Raw genomic sequence first — 19746 nt, 5'->3', positions numbered from 1 at the left:
ATGTTCGTAAAACTTGGAGAAAGGATTTGTTTTAATTTTTAAGAATTTTCTTTTGAGCTGAATCAGGGAAAAATAATATTTTTTGAATTTGAGTTTTCCCTAGCAAGTTATAGAAGGTCAAAGTTAATTTAAATTAAAAAGTACCACCAATATTTTTTATGATTTTTTTTTTGTAAAATGTCTTCTTAAATTTTTTTCAATACAATAAAATTTAAATCTGCATAGTCCGATCTCCTAAAATACAATTTTTTTGGCCATTAAATTAACTTTTTAAAAAGTAATCATAAGTGTCAATTCATTCAAATCTGATTTTTAAATACTTTTAAAATACGGAAGATCTTTCAAAATATCAATTAAAAATATAATAAAGTCTTCATTTTAATCTAAAAGAAAAAAATTAAAACTAAAGTTAAATATTATACCCAAAAAATGCTTAAAAACAGAGTCTATTGTAATGTCGAATATATTCAACAAAACCACGGAAAGGGTTAAAATCGTTAAAATTTAAAAACTAAACGTAGTTGAAAACTTAGCCGACTTACAGTCGATTTTAAGCCGCCGCCGACGTAATTAGTGTCAGTCGCCAACGACGTTAATATTTGTCGGCGCAGTGCTCTGCAAGAAAGGCATCATTTTTAAAAGCAAAACAATTATTTTGTGTATGAAAAATTATTTGCTTATGATAAAAAATTTGGAAAAAGTTCTTATATTCTGAAAAAAATGACAACAGAACAAAAAAATATTAAAGTTGTTGTGCGAGTTAGGCCATATAATCGACGAGAATTGGAGCAAAATCAAAGAACTATTATAAAAGTAATGGATCAAACAACGCTTTTGTTTGATCCTGATGAGGACGAAGATGAATTTTTCTTTCAAGGAGTTAAACAAAATCATCGAGATATAACTAAAAAAGTAAATAAAAAATTATCAATGGAGTATGACCGTGTTTACGATACTGACACTACAAATATGCAAATATTTGAAGAATGTACAGCACCGCTGGTTGACTCTGTTTTAAATGGGTAAGTAATCCGATACCAAAGCTGTAATATAATTTATTGAATTTGATTTAATTTTTTGTTAGTTACAATTGCTCTGTATTTGTTTATGGTGCGACAGGAGCTGGAAAAACATTTACTATGCTGGGTAGTGCTACAAGTCCTGGTCTGACATTCCTCACAATGAGAGACCTCTTTGATAAAATAGAAGCACAAAGTGATGTACGCAAATTCGATGTTGGAGTCAGTTATTTGGAAGTGTATAATGAACAAGTTATGAATCTTTTGACTAAAACGGGACCGTTAAAATTGCGCGAAGATTCGAATGGTGTTGTGGTTAGTGGTTTAGCTCTAAAGCCAATATATAGTGCTGAAGAACTGTTGGAACTTTTGGCCTTGGGAAATTCGAATCGAACGCAACATCCCACTGATGCTAATGCTGAAAGTTCACGTTCACATGCTGTATTTCAAGTACATATACGTATAACAGATCGTAAATCCGGTACAAAACGTATGGTGAAATTATCCATGATAGATTTAGCTGGAAGTGAACGAGCAGCAAGTACAAAGGGTATAGGTATACGTTTTAAGGAAGGAGCTAGCATTAACAAAAGTCTATTAGCACTTGGAAATTGTATAAATAAATTAGCTGACGGTTTGAAACATATTCCCTATAGAGATTCAAATTTAACGCGTATTTTGAAAGACTCTTTGGGGGGCAATTGTCAAACATTAATGGTGGCAAATGTGTCTATGAGTTCACTGACATATGAAGACACCTACAACACATTAAAGGTTCGATTGTTATATTACTTAAGAAATAGATTAAACAATAATTAAATATTTTTAATATTATATTTTTAGTATGCCAGTCGAGCGAAAAAGATACGTACTACTTTGCGACAGAATGCTTTAAAGACAAATATGCCAAAGGAATTCTATGTTAAGAAGGTTAACGAACTAATGGACGAAAATGAACGTCTCAAACAGACAAATTCAGCTTTAGAGGCTAAGGCAAATAAGGCAACTACATTTGACGAATCAGAACTTAAACCCTGGTACAGTCGTATTGATCAGATTTATGCTTCGATTATTAAAACACAAGAACAATATATTAGCATAAAGAGTCGAGTCAAAAATCTAACATTTCGTATAAAACTAAAGACAGACATGGAAAATTCACGAAAAATAATATATGGAGATTGCGAATCTGAAGAGGTAAGTTGTTTAAGGTCATATTAGTAGATTAAAAAATTTTTATTATAATTTTTAATGGGAAAGAGTAGACTTAGTGATATGCAATTTTTAAATTGTATCTAACGATTAACAAAAAAGTTACGCGAAGATATTTATAAATCTTTTTTTAATGAAATATATTTCCATAAAATGTCCGTCCATTCGCTGTTTTTATACAAAAATGTAACACTGAAAACCGGGGATTCGGAAGTAAAAATTATACAAACACTTGAAATAATTATAAACCTTGTTATTAACGAAATACATGTATTTCTTAAAATTATATTTTCATAAACAGAATTGCACCAGCTATACATCATCCGTATGTCATTTAAGCAGTAAAATTGATAAACTAAAGTCGGAAATTGAGTGCTGGCGCCAAAAACTCAGAAGTGTTTATAAGAATTTAGACTATATAAAAACAGAAATAAAATCTTCTAAATACGCATCTTTTCTACAGATTTATTTAAAATATAAAAATTCTGAAGTTCAAAATTCCAAAATATCTTTAATTAATAAACACATTACTGCAATAGATTTGGAATTATGTGCAAAAGCAACATGGTTAGAAACATCTTTCAAATTAGCAAGTCATATTATAAAGAATGGTAATCTTAATACACAACAAATGTGTCACTATGAACTATTGAAACGGCATCTGAGCAATACTAATTTTAGCAATGATGTTGATAACGATATCGAAGGAGAAAATTCTATAGATTCTAGTACACAGCCAGCATCAAGTAACGAAGATGTAGATAATCAACATATGAGATCATGCAGAAAACGTTTGCGTTTAGACGAGTATGATTTAGATGATACAGATGATATACATGGTTCTAGTGCGGATGATGCCGTTGATGATGATGACGTTGACATGGACGATATGCATACCACATTTAAAATGCCTGCAAAGAGGCCCCGTAATCCTAACGAAACACATGTTTTAAGCGAAATGGATACTAATGGTGACGATACATTTTATATGGGTCCTTCTAAGACATCAACTTTAACAGTGGGTACAAAATTTAACGCTAAGATTGGCAAAGATTTAACTTTGGTCAAAACAAATATAGTTTCAAATATGTTATCGGATAAAATGGTGAAAGCAACATGCAATACGGAACAATTAAAGAATGGTAAGTGCTTTCAACAATGGTCTTTCTATACATTTCTAATTACTATTAAACATAAACATTTATAATTTTAGTTCTTTTGAAATCGAAGAAATTTTCACATGCTACTCTTAGGACAGTAGCTGGTGGTTTGCAAAAAGAAAACAAAAAATTTAGTCCGAATCGTATAAGAAAGAGTCCTCGTACTGTCATAAGTAAAGGTAAGGAAACTCTAATAAGTCATAATTATGGATATTTTAATAATTTGTCTATTAATACTACAGCAGCATCCATGCAAATAAATCAACGTCAAATATCACGCATAGCAAACGATGCTGCTGCTCCAGTTGTCAGATTAAATAGGGCAGCTTCGTTTAGAACAAAAAAATAGCCAGATTTGCCGAGTCGTTGGATGATATACTGACTATACTGTTTAGTGGTACAGTACCAAAGAAAACATAGGAGAAGAATCCGAAATCTCAACTTCCTATACGATGATATAGGCCGGATGAAGTTTTTGGAGGAGACTCTCTGGTCGAATTGTTTAATGCTTTTTGTCATACGTTTGAGCAAAACTAATACGTTCGTCGAATGTTTCAAAGGGGTATGGAATAATTCTAAATTTTGAAGAAGGAATTCGCCAACTTTTGCACAATTCTAAAAAAGGTTTTATCTATTTCTTTAACAAAGGACATGTCCATCAATGATTGCATTAATTATTGTTAAAACAATTTTAAACAGATAATTATACTTTCACACTTATCTGTAAATAAATTAATGTAATTACATATGTTTTTTTTTTTTAATAAAAGTATTTTTTTTTTAATATTGTGTTACTTTCTATTTATTTGTTTACCAACAAAACAGCTGTATTAAGAAAACACGGCAACTCTTTTGATAGTGCAAAATTAAGTAGAAACGTCAAAACATCACAATAAATTTTTTGGCGAAACTGAAACAACAAAAACCAAATCTTATAGATTGTTAATAAAAATAATGATTTCCACTAAAATTACTTCTTTATTACGAAATATTGCTGTAAGAGGACAAATTTTCGCTCCTTATAAAACGAACATAAAAAGTCAACTAACTCTCCTCGCTCCAGCCGCTTTGCAACAGACGAGATTGTTATCCACAACAAATTTGTGTTACGCAAAAACCAAGGATAAAAAGAAAGAGAAAGGTGGGAAAAAAGCCGCTAAAGTTGAAATCAATGAATCGCAATTAAGAGAAATTATCAATTATGATGCCCTAAATACACAAATGCAAAAGGCCGTACAACAAATGAAAGATGATTTTATAAAGCATTTATCACTACGTTCAACTACGGGTGCTATTGATACTCTACGCGTTACAGTCGACGGAACAGAGCATGAATTGCAGGAGCTGGCACAAATTTCACGTAAAAATCCCAAAACTATTGTTGTTAATATGATTGCTTTTCCCCAGACTATACCGGATGTTTTGAAAGCCATTGAAAAAAGTGGCATGAATTTGAATCCCCAACAAGATGGTACCACTCTTTTTATACCAATACCAAAAGTTACAAAAGAACATCGTGAAAATCTTTCAAAGAATGCCAAGTCTTTATTTATAAAATATCGTGATACCATTAAAGACATACAAAATTCGAACATTAAGAAGCTGAAAAAACAATCGGATATTTCGAAAGATGATATGTTTGGTGTTCAAAATCAAATTACTGCCATAGCTGATAAATATATAGCCGAAGCCGATAAAATGTTACAAGTTAAACAAAAGGAATTATTAGGTGATTCTTAAATACTTTTGAACACTTTGGAATATACAAAAGAAGACTGAACGGAAAATGTGGTGAAGTTAGTTGAAATTGTTTAAAATTTAATAAAAAAGTGTTAATGTAAAAAAATTAGAATTGTTTTAATTTATAATTAATAAATTTATATATAAAACCTCCATCATATACAATTACCCCCATATTCATGCCTAATAAAGTTATTAATGGTTTATTGTAGGAATTTTTTATGGAAAATGTGCGTTATAAACCTTAAATAAGCGATATGTATCTTTATGATTTATGGGATTATTCATTAATAATAAGGTTTGTTTGGTATTGAAAATGAGCAATATCGTTCCATGATTTCGCAAAAGTTCCCATACAAGTGGCATTTTGAAATACTGTTTAAATGGTAAAAAAGCTTTTATGATATAATAAACAAAATATTGAACCATAATTGACCCTGCCTACCTCGATCACGAAATTCGACAATAAATATTTTATAATTTTCTGAGGACGGATTTATGGGTCTTAACTGGCTTATAAAGATGTATATAGATAATTATCTATATCAACGAGAAATACATACATTGTCTTTTATTATACCCTTCACCTTCGTGAGAAGGTTATATATAAGTTTGTCATTCCATTTGTAATTTCTATAATAGCGGAGTCGATTAAGCCATGTCCGTCTGTCTGTTGAAATCAGTTTTTAGAGGACCCCAAATCTGTTAGACATGCTTTCGAGAAGATCGCTATTTAAAATCAGCAAAATCGTTCGTTAAATAACGGAAATATGAGCAAAAATCCGAGACAACCTCTGAAAAATTCATCAAAAAATGTCATATTTTTTTCATGCTTTGTTAAATAAGCAACAACAACACTGTATATTTGAAAACGATGTACACGTGTGTGTGTGTGTAGATGTATTTGGTTTTCTTCAGATGTGTATTTTGTTTTGTATGTTTGGATGCTGTTGGCATCATTGAGTTGTGTATTTTGTTTTTGTGAATTCTGTTCGTATATTTGGATGTAGGTTGGTTTTATTGCGTTGTTTATTTTGTTTTTGTTTTCTGTGTTTTTCGTTATGTATGTTTAGATGTTTGTTGGTTTAGATGCCTTGTGTATTTTGTTTTTTATTTCGTTTAACGTTGTTGTTGTTCATTTTGTTCGCTTTTGGTGTAATAATAATGTAGTCGGGAAAAAATTTATAAAACTATTATGTTTAAAATACACTATGGTGAAGGGTATATAAAATTCGGCACAGCCAAATATAGCACTCTTACTTGTTTATTCAAAGTTTAGAAAAATAAGTGAACCTTAAATTTAATATTTACCTAAAAATATCACAAATACATACCTATGTATAATGTACATCAAAATATAAACAGACTTGTCCATCAAAAATCACTGAAACGAACACTTTGTAATGGTATATAAATAAGCGATATTGTTGTAGTTCATTTAAAAAAGCCTATTCAGTTTAATGTATTAAACATGTATTTAATACAAATAACACAACTGCTGTTAACAACAATGGCTATTTCAGCTAAAGAACTGGAGGAAACCAATACTACGTTTCTACCTTACACCTTAAAATCACAGAAAAAGCAAGATGCAGTATTAGCGGACTCGTTACAAAATATTGTATTAAGCAGTAATAACGCTTACATTACAAAGGATAAAGAAGCATTAAATGTATACGAAGAAAATAGTGAAATAATTAAACCGTCAGAGAAGAATAATTGGGAAAGACTAACAACATTTCTGTCTACAGGTCCAGCCACTTCAAATAAACATGAAGTTAGTAGTTATTTATGCAATACACAAAATCTACAACACTCAACATCATTGTATGGATCTTATCATTTTTTTCTAGTACAAACAATATTCTTATTAATACATTTTGCAGTTTTATCATATATTTTATTTAGCAGTGTGACATTATTTAATCGTTTATTGTCTTTGTCCCAGCCATTTGGTTTGGTCGGAAATTGTAATTTCTACAAAAATGACTTGTAACAAACAAACAATCAACTTATGTATGTTTAACAGTATATTATTAAGAAACGTCATACTGTTTTAATAAAATTTAATAAAAATACATAAATATTTTTGTATATTTATTCAGTAAAATCTTTTAACTATAAACGACCTTTTAGGTTCGATTATGTTAAATTAAATAAATTACATATATACATAGAATTATATTATAAAAATATAAAATTAAAACTAGTTTGAATTAAGCAAACATCAGAATTTATTAAAGCAAATTTTGAGCAAATCTGCACTTTACTCCTTTTCAGAAAACAAAATGGAAAATTTTCTATTTCTTTGTTCTAAACGAAGCTGCCCTATTTAATCTCACAACTGGAGCAGCATCATCGTTAGCTAAGCGTGATGTTAGACGTTGGGTGGATGCAACTGTATTAAAAAGTAAAAATTAAAAAAAATTATTTAATACATACAAATAAAATTATTAACTAGTTCACTTACCTTTAGTTACGAGTGTGCGAGGACTTTTTCTTACACGATTCGGACTAAATTTTTTGTTTTCTTTTTGCAAACCACCAGCTACTGTCCTAAGGGTAGCATGTGAAAATTTCTTAGATTTCAATAGAACTGAAAGAATATATGTTAATGTTTATAAATGTTTAGACACAAAGAGTTTTAAAGTCACATACCATTCTTTAATTGTTCCGCATTGGATGTTGCTTTTACCATTTTATCCGATATCATATTTGAAACTATATTTGATTTGGTAATTGTTAACTCTTTGCCATTTTTTGTGTTAATTTTTGTCCTCGCTGTGGATGACGTAGAAGGGCCCATATAAAATGTAGCATTTCCGTTTGTGTCCACTTCGCTCAAAACATGAGTTTCATTAGGATTACAGGGTCTTTTTGAAGGCATTTTAAATGTAGTATGCATATCAACTATATCATCATCATTTTCAACGCCATCATCAGCACTAGAACCATTTATATCATCGGTATCATCTAAATCGTACTCTTCTAAACGCAAACGTTTATTACATGACCTTGTCCCATGTAGATGATCAACATCTTCGTCACTTGATGCTGGCTGTGTGCTATAACTAATGTCATTTTCTCCTTTGACCTCAGCATCAACTTCATTGCTAATATTGGTATTACTAAGATGCCGTTCCAATAGTTCATAGTGATACCTTTGCTGTGTATTTAGATTACCATTCTTAATGACTTGACTTGCTAATTTGAAAGATGTTTGTAACCATGTTGCTTTTGTACTTAATTCCAAATCTATGGCTGTAATATGTTTGTTAATTAAAGCCTTTTTGGAATTTTGAACTTCAGAATTTTTATATTTCAAATAAATCTGTAGAAAATTTCCATATTTTGATGATTTTATTTCGGCTTTTATATTTTCTAAATTTTTATAAAGATTACGGAGTTTTTGGCGCCAGCACTCAATTTCCGATGTAAGTTTATCAATTTGCTTGCTTAGGTGACATACAGATGATGTGTAGCTGCTATAATTCTGTATATGCAAATACATTTAATTTTTTAAGATATATGTTTCATTAATCAGATGGATTTGTTAAATCTGTGTAAGTCTTAATTTTTCGAGATATCTTTGATTATTGCTCAATTGGCTTAAAAAAAAACTTAATAGCTATTTACCCTATTAAACAGTTTTCAAAAACCTATAAATACATATTGTCTTTTCATAATAACTTACCTCCTGTGATTCACAATCTCCATACAATATTTTTCGTGAATTTTCCATGTCCGTTTTCAATTTTATGCGAAATGTTAGATTTTTTACTCGACTTTTTATACTAATGTATTGTTCTTGTGTTTTAATAATCGAAGCAAAAATCTGATCAATACGACTGTACCAGGGTTTAAGTTCTGATTCGTCAAATGTAGTAGCCTTGTTAGCCTTAGCCTCTAAAGCTGAATTAGTCTGTTTGAGACGATCATTTTCGTCCATTAGTTCGTTAACCTTCTTCACATAGAATTCCTTTGGCATATTTGTCTTTAAGGCATTCTGTCGCAAAGTAGTACGTATCTTTTTCGCACGACTGGCATACTAAAAAACAATATTGAAAATATCTAATTATTGTTAAATCTGTTAAATTTTGATCAATAATCGTACCTTTAAAGTGTTGTAGGTATCTTCATATGTAAGAGAACTCATAGATACATTTGCCACCATTAATGTTTGACAATTGCCCCCCAAAGAGTCTTTCAATATACGCGTTAAATTTGAATCTCTGTAGGGAATATGTTTCAAACCGTCAGCTAATTTATTTATACAATTTCCAAGTGCTAATAGGCTTTTGTTAATACTAGCTCCTTCCTTAAAACGTATACCTATACCCTTTGTACTGGCTGCCCGTTCACTGCCAGCCAAATCAATCATTGATAATTTCACCATACGTTTTGTACCGGTCTTACGATCTGTTATACGTATATGGACTTGAAATACAGCATGTGAACGTGAACTTTCTGCATTAGCATCGGTGGGATGTTGAGTACGATTTGAATTCCCTAATGCCAAGAGTTCCAACAGTTCTTCGGCACTATAGATTGGCTTCAAAACTAAACCGCTAACCACAACACCATTCGAATCTTCGCGTAATTTTAAAGGGCCCGTTTTAGTTAAAAGATTCATAACTTGTTCGTTATACACTTCCAAATAACTGACGCCTACATCGAATTTGCGCACATCACTTTGTGATTCAATTTTATCAAAGAGGTCTCTCATTGTGAGGAAAGTCAAACCAGGACTTGTAGTACTTCCCAGCATGGTAAATGTTTTACCCGCTCCCGTGGCACCATAAACAAATACAGAACAGTTGTAACTAACAAAAAAAATGAAATCAAATTTAGTAAATTATACCTACAGCTGCATTGGTTTGCTTACCCATTTAACACAGAGTCAACCAGCGGTGCTGTACATTCTTCAAATATTTGCATATTAGTTGTATCAGTATCATAAACACGATCATATTCCATTGATAATTTTTTATTTACTTTTTTGGTGATATCACGATGATTTTGTTTAACTCCTTGAAAGAAAAATTCATCTTCGTCTTCATCAGGATCGAACAGAAGCGTCGTTTGGTCCATTACTTTTATAATAGTTCTTTGATTTTGCTCCAGCTCTCGGCGATTGTATGGCCTTACACGCACCACAACTTTAATATTTTTTTGCTCTGTAGACATTTTTACAATATTTAAAATTTTTTCTTATTTCCTATAAAAATAAATGATTTTTTTCCACAAACAAAATATTCTGTAGCTCTTGAAAATGCAATTTTCGTTGTTGTTTTTGGAATAAGCGTTTGAAAATTCAAATTTCTTGCTGTCACTTCATGTTGGTAGCACTGTATTTAGACAGTGTTGTATTGCAACGATAATCAGTGATGCCAGGAGTTTTTTTCTCAGAAATTCCTACACATTTAAGAAAAATACATTTCCATAATAGTATTTTTTCTTTAATTTTTAAATTGTACATTTTTAGGTGAGTTTAATTAAAAAAGTAAATGTTTACAATTTTGTTATATGGTTGATACATATATATGTATATCGAAAGAAGAAGATATTGACCCCTTATTCATAAACAGCAATTTATTTTATAAAAGGTTAAACAAAATTTTCATAAGAAATTTAATTTATAAATCGTTTATAAAATAAAAATGTGTTTGTGAATATGGGGCTAAATATAAAAAAATTAAATTCTCTATATGCTGAAAAAGCGATTATAGTATAATCGATTCATCGCAATCGAGTTCCCTTTGAAGCCGAAGTTTTTTCTTTAAACGAAATATTTTGTATTCAAATCTTTATTTTAACCCTTTTAGGGTGAAAAATTATTTTGTATGTATATCTAGCTAAATAGTTACAAAAGCTCAAAAATGTCTTCTTACACTACCTCATTCAAAATAAAATTTTTGTTAATTAAATAGGGCTATTTTTATATACGTCCTTAAAAATAAATAAAAAAGTCATATTTGTGCCTAATTTGTGAAAGGAAAATATTAATGTGATTTTTTCTAGATATAGTTTTTTAATGAATTGAAAATAATTCAAAAACTTTTTATTTTCGACATGTATGTACATAAATATATAGAATATAATTCAAATAAAACAAAAAGTCTAAAGAACATACAGAAAAGAAAATGATTCTAAAAGAAAACTATTTTAGTTTTTTTTTCTCATTTAAAATTGTAAAATATTTCGCAATAATTTTTAGATGTGTATCTATAAAATATATATGTATAAAGTGGTAATAATTTGTATAAAGTGATAATAATTTTTTTATTATACCCTACACCACTATAGTGGGGAGGGTATTACACGTTTGTGCTGATGTTTGTAACATAAAAAAATATTGGTTCAATACCCACCCTAAATTATACCGATCGATTCAGTATCATTTTCTGGGTCGATTAAGACACGTCCGTCCGTCCGTCTGGCTGTCCATGTAAACTATGTGGGCAAGGTACAGGCCGCAATTTTCAAGATAATTTGATGAAATTTTGGCACAGAGACGAAGCCTATTGAAAATGGTTGAAATCGGTCCATTATTTCACCTAGCCCCCATACAACCGTACCTCCCGATTTCAACTTTTTATGCCACAATTACGTCAAATATTCTACTATCTTTCTAAAAATTGGCACAAATAAGATTTTTATATAAGTATAAATGACACTGCAGATTTTCGTAAGGATCGGCCCTTATTTGACCCTAGCCCCCATACAAACCCCCTTCAAAAAATTGTCTTAAACGTCTAAAATTGACTTGTAACCATTTGTATCGCAATGAAACTCAACAAAACTAACTGTTATTTAATAATATATAATTTTCCCAAAGTTACCGTGGACCGGCCCATATTTGACCTATATAAAGCCTCATCTAGAAACTTTAGTTTTTTATCAATAAATTGCTTAAATATTATGGAATTATGGTAATATTCAACATAAAAGTTTCTTTATAAAAAAATTAAAATTTTATAAACATACTCATGGTGTATGGTCGGCCATGCCCGACTATACTTTCCTACTTGTTTTTTTGATTGTGTTAGTATTTCATTATAAATATACAGGGTAATATAGAATATAGCTTTTTAATTATTGTCAGATGTTTTGCTGATAAAAAAGATAAAATAAACAAAATTCTCAACAACAGTGATTACAATAAAGTTATTTAAATGCGTAATTGAATTAATTAATTTTTTCAACATGTAAAACTATCTGGGGATTTTCTAATTCCGTTTTACTTTGAATCAATTTTAATTCACGTTCAAACGAAGTTACCTTCCGTTCTCCATTGAGAACTTCGGCTGGCATTGTTTCTATAGTGCGTTTAATAACAGCTTGCAAAGAAGCAATAGTACGCTCAAGAGCTAAGCCCAAATTTGTATTTTGATAACTGTGAGCCAAAAACAGTGAAGCAAATAAATCTCCGGTACCAGTGAAAGAAATATCAGTGCCCTGCTTTGGAATATTTAAAGCATAACGGGAACCATTGCGTTTGCTGAGGAAGGCACGAAGTTCACCTTCCTTACCTAAATCACTGCTAGAAATGACCACCATATCAATGCCTCTGTCATGAAACCATTGTACAGCTTTCCATATATCGGCTTCTGTGTTGATTTTCATTTCGGTTAATAGTTCAACTTCATACTGGTTGGGTGTTATAATATCAGCCAAGGGAATTATTTCATTGCGATAAATAGGCAGTAAATCTTGGGGTACATACATCTGACCATTATCACCCATAACCGGATCACAAACTGTTGGATAAGTTTTAAATAAAAATAATTTAAACGACTGTCAACAAATCTACAACTTACCATATATTAAATTCGGTTCAGTTGCCCTTAATTTTTTAACAATGTTGGCTACTTGTCTTAAAAATGATGCATTGCCAATGTAACCAGTTAATAAATGAGAATAACATTTTAAAAGATCATTGCTATCTAGACCTTGGAAAAGATCATCTGAAAAAGATTTGGTATTAAAATAAAAAAAAATTTTGTATATATTTTATATTTAACATACCTAGTTCCTTTTCCTGTAGCACTTGACCCTTAACTACTTTATAGCCAGTATGATTAGAGAATTGTACAGAATTAATAGCATCAACCTCAAAGCCTAAAACCTTAAAATATTAAAACAGCATTTTAATATCAAACCATTGATGTATCTCCCATCATTAGTTACTTGTAATGGAAATGTTGCACTTTTATTGCCCACATAACCATGGACAACATGACTTTGTATGGATAATACACGTCTTTTAGTTTTATCGCACATTGTTCTCTATGTAGGTATACTTTCTTCGAATGACTTCCAACCACTACGATAGATCTTACTGTAAAAAACACTTACTGACAAAGTTTCTTTTCTCCGACTGAGTGAAGAGTAATAAATGTGTTCTGTACTATAAATAAATTATAAATAATGTTAATAGGTACATAGATAAGAATGTAAATTGTTTTTTGCTGTATCTCAATTGGTGTTTTTATTATTAAACCAGGTACCTACATACATATATGTGTCTATAGATTTAGAATTTATACATATGTATATCTATTTTATTTATAATCCGAGATTAGAATGAATACATTGTATTTAAAATACATATTTGATTACATCAGGGACAGAAAGTAATTATTATTTTTTATTCTATTTGTTTGAATTAAAACCATCTGTGTTTTTTATTTAACTCAGTAATTTTTGATTATTAAAAAAATAGAAACTAATGATTTTTGGCTTAAATAAAGCGTTCTGATCCAGCTGATTTTAAAACTTCTGTTTATACCACATGATAGTACTTGTTCTTGTGACTTCAACAAAGGAAAAAAATTATCCGCTCTATTAAGGTTCGGGAGTTATGGGCCTCCAAAGGATATGTTAGATTACAAATATTATTAACCCATTGAAAACCAGGGTGAATTTTTTTGTTTTTTCCTTTGACTTTTTTAAAAGTACCGTTATCTCTTAAACATATCGATATGACAGTACCTCATCTTATATAAAAGTTTGTATACAACAATTGGGGCTTTCCTTTGATATATGTTTGAAAGCTATAACCCATGAAATTTCGTAAATTTTCGTAAATTTTGATTTTTATCATGTAAATATAAATCTCAAGTGCTTATTATTTGATATGGTTAATATTTTTTACTAAAGTACCGTTATCTCGTAAATAAATCGATATAAATGTACTTTATGTCACATGAAATTTTATAGAGAACATTATAAGCTTTCATATGTTATATGTTTGAAAGACTTAACTCATGAAATGCAGAAGTTAAATAAGTTAAAAAATAATATTTTAAAAAAATATTGGTTTTTATGCAATGCATTTATATAGATTGACTTTTACAAGATGGATATCAATGCAATGGTATTTGAAATATCTTTTGATTGATATACAATATGGTCCATATTATTTATATCAACTAGCCAGTGACTGTGTTCTGTAACTTTCGAATCGACAGAAAAAAAGGAAAAATTTATAATCGTTGTGTTTAAAGCCTTTTCAGAATAGTCGACTTTTCTGACTTTTTTCGATTTTTTTTTACTTTTTACGATTTTTAGACTTTTTTCACTTTTTTAAAATTTTCGACTATTTTTTACTTTTTTCTACTATTTTCGAGTTTTCGACCTTTTCCGACTATTTTTAAATGAAAAATATTGAAATTAAATAAAAAACCATCTAAGTCAATTACATTTTTTTAATAATTTAAATAAACTGATTGTAGGGTGTAAACAAAAATCTCTGTTAAATAGTTCTAATATACTATGTACATATGTATGTAAATTATTGTATACAAATTTTAGCATATCCACTGTACAGTGTACCCAAATTTTTATCGTTTCGTAAACTAAATAAAAAGTATTTATTTATTTATTAAATACTTACATATTATTGTTACTAAAAAATAGTTATTATTAATTATGAAATATTTATTAACAACTTTCTTGGAAGCTTTTAGTGATAAAAAACTACGTTTGTGCAGCAGTACGACGTAAAACTAAAAAAATAACAAAAGTAGATAGTAATGTCAAAAAAACATATTGCCAATGTGATTTTTTATGTTTGCCTTACAAAAAGAAAATCCCATATACCCAAAAATTCTCTATTTAAATAAAAATGTATGTTTTATAAGAAACATTTTATAAAAAATAATATATTAATTAAAAAATGTTTCCAATTTTAGTAAAACTTTCATTATTACGTAATATAGTTTTAAACAAATTTCTTAATATTATTTTAAATAAACAGCGTCCTAAAAATATAATTAATCCCTAGATGGATGCACATATTTTTTCGGATTATGGCAACTTTAATTGGTGTAATATGACAGTTGTGTCTACATAAAATAAAAAAAAATTTGTAACCAGCTGTTGAATTCACTTTACCTTAAGGTGGCATTAGACGACATGTATTTTACTTATGTACTGTTAAAATTTTCATTTGTAAAAGTTGTACATATCGTCTGATACATATGAAACATTATATGTGTAATATACATGTGGAAATACATATGAAATTTTTTCGATTAAAGTGTTCTCTATTTTTTGAAATATTTTTGTTATGATATATTAATATATTAAAGAAAATTAATAAATTACATTTTTAATAAACTAATTTATAATTTTAAAAATTTTTAAAACATTAAACAGTTTTGATGACATTTATAGGTTATGTCATACGGAAAAAACATGTATGTGATAGCAAAAATTATAAACTGTATGTAAAATGATAATTTTGACATACATTCGGAATTACATAGGGATAAAAAAGTAACAGTACATATGTAGAATACAATTTTATTAAATAACTTGGTAAAAACAGCGTTGTCAACTATTTTATACCAAAAAGCGCTAAGAATTATGCATAGACAATTTTTGTATTAAAATATACTCCGTATTTAGAAAACCAAAAGCATAAAAATAATTTACGTTAATACAAATATGCTCCATTTTCCTAACCTGAGAATTTACCCATAATAAACTTGCAATTGATTCGTCACTAACAAAAATACCAAAAGCCATTTATTAAGCGCTACATTGGCAACGCTGGTAAAAACATATGTCTATGACATTTGTACTGCTTTACTGGTGTTTTCGTAATATGATGGCACGCGAATAAAAAAACAGGAGGAAAAATACAAAATATATTACAGAATTTACGAAGTTTTTAGAAAAATTACATAAAATATACTAATTAAATAATATGGCTTCATTGACACGTTTGTTAGAGCGTAATCTACGCCCCGGAAATGCATCCAAGCCTTTGCGATTACTCAGCGCACAAACCTCTACAGCCGGTAATGAGGAAAATATGGAAGATGAAGGTTAGTAAAATGAAAAGCTGATAAAATGAAAAATTAGACACAAACTATGTTTTTTTTTTTTAGAATTTCGTGTTCTTAACCTACATGCCACCCAACAGCGTCAATTGAAGAGAAGGGAATATAAAAAGCCTGATGTTATGCCACCGCGCGCCTTAAAAATGGCTACAGATCAAGATTGGACTGCTGTCTGGCCGGGACCACGTTCATTCCATCCCGCCTCAGTGCCCCTACCTATACGCCAAGGTTTTACAGAAAAGGGTGCCGCACCACCTTCGAAATACGCCAATGCTGAATTGATGAAAATACCTAATTTTCTACATTTAACACCCCCGGCCATTAAACAGCAATGCGAAGCTTTAAAAAAGTTTTGTACTCCTTGGCCTAAAGGTTTGGAAACTGAGGAAAAATGGAAACGTCATTTCCCTGTAGACGTTGTTAATACCGATTACTGTCAAGCCATACCAACCATTCGTAATCCTGAGGCTCGACGTGTTACTCTATCTTTAAAACTGTCGGAACTCCAGTTTGATGCGCATGCCAAAGATAAATTTTTGCGTTTAGTGGGTGATCGTTATAATCGTGAAACAGATGTTTTAACAATTGTGGCCGATCGTTGTCCTTTGCGTAAGCAGAACTATGAATATGCCATGTATCTTTTAACTGCTTGTTATCACGAATCCTTTGTTACTGAACCTTGGGAAAGTACAAAATCGGAAGCTGATATGGAGTATTACAAATATGAACGTAACAAATCAAAGGAATCTGTTGAGTCAATACTCAATTGGGGTAAAGAATCGGCAGAAGGTGCTAAATTACAAGCCAGCGAAGGCTTTGTTCAAAGTGTTGAGCAATTGATAAATGAAGGTGAAAATGAGTACAACTTGAATAAGTACAAAGAAGAAGTTATCCAAATGCTTGGCGTTAAAAAAAGTAGCAATTAAATCATTTATATTTAAAATGCTTTGTTAATGATGCTAAAAGTAAAAATAAATGTTAAGAAGTAAATTTCGATAAAATAATAAATGGGCCGTCATGTTCTTGTTCAAAAAATGTTGCAAAAATTATCAATTTTTCGTACAACAATTTACATTCGAGATACTAAATTTTGGTTGTAATTATTTTCTGTTTTTGATCAAATTATTTTTATTATTAATTTATTTTTTATCTTTTTTAATGATTTGTTATATGATTTTACATTTTTTTGATTAAACAAAAGTTTTGCACTTGTTTTATATTAAGCATGATCATAAGCGTCATCTAGATAGAGAGAAATATCAACATTCCACTAAATCCTTAACAACGTCATTTGAAATTTTAATAGACCATGATTTTAATATCACATGTAACATTTTTAAAACCAAATTGATGATTTGATTAATAGATTCCACGTTTAACTCGAATTATCTTTTCAAAACGTTTTCTAAATTTGTTAACAGAGATATAGGTTTATAATTATTCAGTTCATACCTATTAGGTCCCTCTGTATTGAACATATTTTAGCTATTTTCGAATTATTTGGAAAATTTCCATTGTTTATACAATTATTAAAAAATAAATAATTTAAATAATTAAAAAATGGCAAGTTGTCTTATAATAATGTTCGAGATACCAACTAAACCAAAAGATTTTTCATTAAGAGATTTTTTATATTCGCAAAATTTGATTAGAATTATTCTACCAGATGATGATATTGACATATATGTACATCTGAAACATCCCTATTTGGCCTAGAACTGGAATAATCTGTAGCACTAAACTATATTATACATCAGTGACAAGCTTGAGGCTGCAAACAATATTTATTATTAAAACAAAACATAATTTTAAGTTTTCTTTGTATTTCTTTTACGATGAATATTTAAAAGTCTTAAATAAATTTAACATAATATGAAGTAGAAATTTGTACGTTTGAAAGTTGAAAAAGTTTTTAACACTTAGTGCTATTATTATTCCATATATTTTGTCCAATAAGTACGCAATATATGTAATTAAAAATCTTAATTATTTGTTTCATCATTAGGTAATGTTAAAGGTTGTGTATCAGCCATATATTCATCATCATCATCATCGCTTTCACTATCTCTAACAACAAGTCGTCGTTTTTTTGTACTTTGTGGTCCTTCCTCGTTTTCCTCAGAATCATCGTTATCCTCAACTTCTTCGTATTTTTTTAATCTTTCCTCCAGATGAGCAATACGTTCCTTTTTGGCATTCAATAATACCGCTACTTTCTTTAACAGTTTTCTTTCCAATTCATTTTTCTCCTCCACACACAAACGATAATCTTCCAAAAGCTTTCGCGAATTTTCATCAAACTTATGAGCCTTTTGTACACGATCTGTTAGAGATTTATCTTGTTGCTGTAAAAGTTCTATAGCAGAATCTAATATATCATTACTGGTTCTAATTTCTTTAATATCGATATCTAGATACAATATCGGTATTGATTCAGGCTGCGATTTCCAGATGTTAAGAACCTGCATTTCTGGTTCCAGTTTATAATAAAATCCAGGTAACGCTAAATAAGTCGTTAATGCAGATCGCATTTCCTCATAATAGTCATTGTAAGACATATCCAAATTTGATGCGATTTCCTTCATTGCCGTGACAGTTACAATACCTTGATATGATTTTCCACTTTCAGAATCCAGGATTTTAACGTTGTTTTCTTCATCTCCCCATTTTATTTGCAAATATATATAGTTTTTATTGTCCCCAGAATTTTGTGAAGTTTTTAATAATTTATTAATTGTAACTGAGGACATTTTATTAGAAATTATTTTACTTAATTTACTAAAAAAATATTGTGAAATGTTTTTGTTTATTTGGACTATATATGAAAGCTTATTGTTGTGAAATTTAATTTTAATAAGTTGGCAAGACCTAACGGAGGCAGGCGGTAAAAGCCGTTAACAAATAATAATAACATATTAATTTCAGTATGGGTAAATTTGTATGACATTTTTAAAAAATTTTGAACCGATTTTACTAATTTTCATTAAAAAAGATTTGTGACAAAATTTTTCGAAATATATGCTATAGTTTCTGAACCAACTTATGAGAAAAGAACGTAATATTTATGTTTTGTTTCGTAATTTTGCTTATGTTTTCTTTATCTTGAACCGATTTTGCTAATATTAAATAAAGATCTTTCCCATATCATGTTTGAAGATTCGAATCTCGCAGATATTTGCGATCATTTGAAAACCAATTCAACATACAAACGGACAGATATGGCTAAATCGACTCCACTATCTATAAAAACTCGGAAAGGATAAA

At 29.6% G+C, this 19746-nt stretch overlaps 7 protein-coding genes across 8 annotated transcripts; 4 read left to right on the top strand and 3 right to left on the bottom strand.

The window, feature by feature from the left end:
- The first annotated feature begins 464 nt into the window (after window positions 1-464).
- LOC111675099 (kinesin-like protein KIF18A) lies at window positions 465-4175 on the top strand. Of its 2 annotated transcripts, none has more exons than XM_023435831.2 (6): window positions 465-1022; window positions 1085-1793; window positions 1863-2216; window positions 2533-3373; window positions 3445-3570; window positions 3637-4175. In XM_023435831.2, exons 1-6 carry the CDS (start codon window positions 721-723, stop codon window positions 3738-3740), a joined length of 2436 nt encoding a protein of 811 aa, XP_023291599.2. In that variant the 5' UTR covers window positions 465-720; the 3' UTR covers window positions 3741-4175. The 2 variants fall into 2 exon arrangements, with proteins under 2 accessions (XP_023291599.2, XP_023291598.2); XM_023435830.2 differs by having other exon boundaries at window positions 467-1022; window positions 3634-4175.
- A 92-nt stretch (window positions 4176-4267) lies between these two features.
- LOC111675115 (ribosome-recycling factor, mitochondrial) lies at window positions 4268-5387 on the top strand. Its single transcript, XM_023435848.2, has one exon. It carries the CDS (start codon window positions 4346-4348, stop codon window positions 5129-5131), a length of 786 nt encoding a protein of 261 aa, XP_023291616.2. The 5' UTR covers window positions 4268-4345; the 3' UTR covers window positions 5132-5387.
- A 984-nt stretch (window positions 5388-6371) lies between these two features.
- LOC124420355 lies at window positions 6372-7288 on the top strand. The gene is made up of 2 exons (XM_046952851.1): window positions 6372-6958; window positions 7018-7288. The coding sequence occupies exons 1-2, from the start codon at window positions 6603-6605 to the stop codon at window positions 7037-7039; spliced, it is 378 nt and encodes a 125-aa protein (XP_046808807.1). The 5' UTR covers window positions 6372-6602; the 3' UTR covers window positions 7040-7288.
- On the bottom strand, window positions 7208-10628 carry LOC111675098 (kinesin-like protein KIF18A). Its single transcript, XM_023435829.2, has 6 exons — window positions 10017-10628; window positions 9246-9954; window positions 8826-9179; window positions 7790-8624; window positions 7602-7727; window positions 7208-7529 (listed from the first exon to the last, which is right to left on the bottom strand). Exons 1-6 carry the CDS (start codon window positions 10316-10318, stop codon window positions 7432-7434), a joined length of 2424 nt encoding a protein of 807 aa, XP_023291597.2. The 5' UTR covers window positions 10319-10628; the 3' UTR covers window positions 7208-7431.
- Window positions 10629-12208: 1580 nt separating this feature from the next.
- On the bottom strand, window positions 12209-15163 carry LOC111675106 (pyridoxal kinase). The gene is made up of 5 exons (XM_023435840.2): window positions 15030-15163; window positions 13322-13541; window positions 13160-13259; window positions 12952-13098; window positions 12209-12891 (listed from the first exon to the last, which is right to left on the bottom strand). The coding sequence occupies exons 2-5, from the start codon at window positions 13412-13414 to the stop codon at window positions 12320-12322; spliced, it is 912 nt and encodes a 303-aa protein (XP_023291608.2). The 5' UTR covers window positions 13415-13541; window positions 15030-15163; the 3' UTR covers window positions 12209-12319.
- A 1042-nt stretch (window positions 15164-16205) lies between these two features.
- LOC111675108 (28S ribosomal protein S35, mitochondrial) lies at window positions 16206-17486 on the top strand. Its single transcript, XM_023435842.2, has 2 exons — window positions 16206-16467; window positions 16531-17486. The coding sequence occupies exons 1-2, from the start codon at window positions 16347-16349 to the stop codon at window positions 17406-17408; spliced, it is 999 nt and encodes a 332-aa protein (XP_023291610.2). The 5' UTR covers window positions 16206-16346; the 3' UTR covers window positions 17409-17486.
- A 110-nt stretch (window positions 17487-17596) lies between these two features.
- On the bottom strand, window positions 17597-19281 carry LOC111675095. The gene has a single exon (XM_023435825.2). It carries the CDS (start codon window positions 19230-19232, stop codon window positions 18465-18467), a length of 768 nt encoding a protein of 255 aa, XP_023291593.2. The 5' UTR covers window positions 19233-19281; the 3' UTR covers window positions 17597-18464.
- Window positions 19282-19746: the final 465 nt, after the last annotated feature.

The sequence above is a fragment of the Lucilia cuprina genome, chromosome 5 (genome assembly GCF_022045245.1).
Source record: "Lucilia cuprina isolate Lc7/37 chromosome 5, ASM2204524v1, whole genome shotgun sequence".
NCBI lineage: Eukaryota > Metazoa > Arthropoda > Insecta > Diptera > Calliphoridae > Lucilia > Lucilia cuprina.
The sequence above is the reverse complement of the archived record's forward strand: the minus strand, read 5'-3'. Positions and strand labels throughout refer to the sequence as shown.

What these genes read in the sequence shown, in the direction of transcription:
- LOC111675099 (XM_023435830.2), top strand. Translation starts at nt 721, where the DNA reads ATGACAACAGAACAAAAAAATATTAAAGTTGTTGTGCGAGTTAGGCCA. An exon ending in GTTGACTCTGTTTTAAATGG is followed by an intron (nt 1,023 to 1,084) that starts GTAAGTAATCCG and finishes ATTTTTTGTTAG; the next exon opens with TTACAATTGCTCTGTATTTG. An exon ending in TACGGAACAATTAAAGAATG is followed by an intron (nt 3,374 to 3,444) that starts GTAAGTGCTTTC and finishes TTATAATTTTAG; the next exon opens with TTCTTTTGAAATCGAAGAAA.
- LOC111675115 (XM_023435848.2), top strand. Translation starts at nt 4,346, where the DNA reads ATGATTTCCACTAAAATTACTTCTTTATTACGAAATATTGCTGTAAGA.
- LOC124420355 (XM_046952851.1), top strand. Translation starts at nt 6,603, where the DNA reads ATGTATTTAATACAAATAACACAACTGCTGTTAACAACAATGGCTATT. An exon ending in CTACAACACTCAACATCATT is followed by an intron (nt 6,959 to 7,017) that starts GTATGGATCTTA and finishes TACATTTTGCAG; the next exon opens with TTTTATCATATATTTTATTT.
- LOC111675098 (XM_023435829.2), bottom strand. Translation starts at nt 10,318, where the DNA reads ATGTCTACAGAGCAAAAAAATATTAAAGTTGTGGTGCGTGTAAGGCCA. An exon ending in TGCGGAACAATTAAAGAATG is followed by an intron (nt 7,728 to 7,789) that starts GTATGTGACTTT and finishes ATATTCTTTCAG; the next exon opens with TTCTATTGAAATCTAAGAAA. An exon ending in TCGCACACTCGTAACTAAAG is followed by an intron (nt 7,530 to 7,601) that starts GTAAGTGAACTA and finishes TTTTTAATACAG; the next exon opens with TTGCATCCACCCAACGTCTA.
- LOC111675106 (XM_023435840.2), bottom strand. Translation starts at nt 13,414, where the DNA reads ATGTGCGATAAAACTAAAAGACGTGTATTATCCATACAAAGTCATGTT. An exon ending in GTGCAACATTTCCATTACAA is followed by an intron (nt 13,260 to 13,321) that starts GTAACTAATGAT and finishes TAATATTTTAAG; the next exon opens with GTTTTAGGCTTTGAGGTTGA. An exon ending in GCTACAGGAAAAGGAACTAG is followed by an intron (nt 13,099 to 13,159) that starts GTATGTTAAATA and finishes AATCTTTTTCAG; the next exon opens with ATGATCTTTTCCAAGGTCTA.
- LOC111675108 (XM_023435842.2), top strand. Translation starts at nt 16,347, where the DNA reads ATGGCTTCATTGACACGTTTGTTAGAGCGTAATCTACGCCCCGGAAAT. An exon ending in GGAAAATATGGAAGATGAAG is followed by an intron (nt 16,468 to 16,530) that starts GTTAGTAAAATG and finishes TTTTTTTTTTAG; the next exon opens with AATTTCGTGTTCTTAACCTA.
- LOC111675095 (XM_023435825.2), bottom strand. Translation starts at nt 19,232, where the DNA reads ATGTCCTCAGTTACAATTAATAAATTATTAAAAACTTCACAAAATTCT.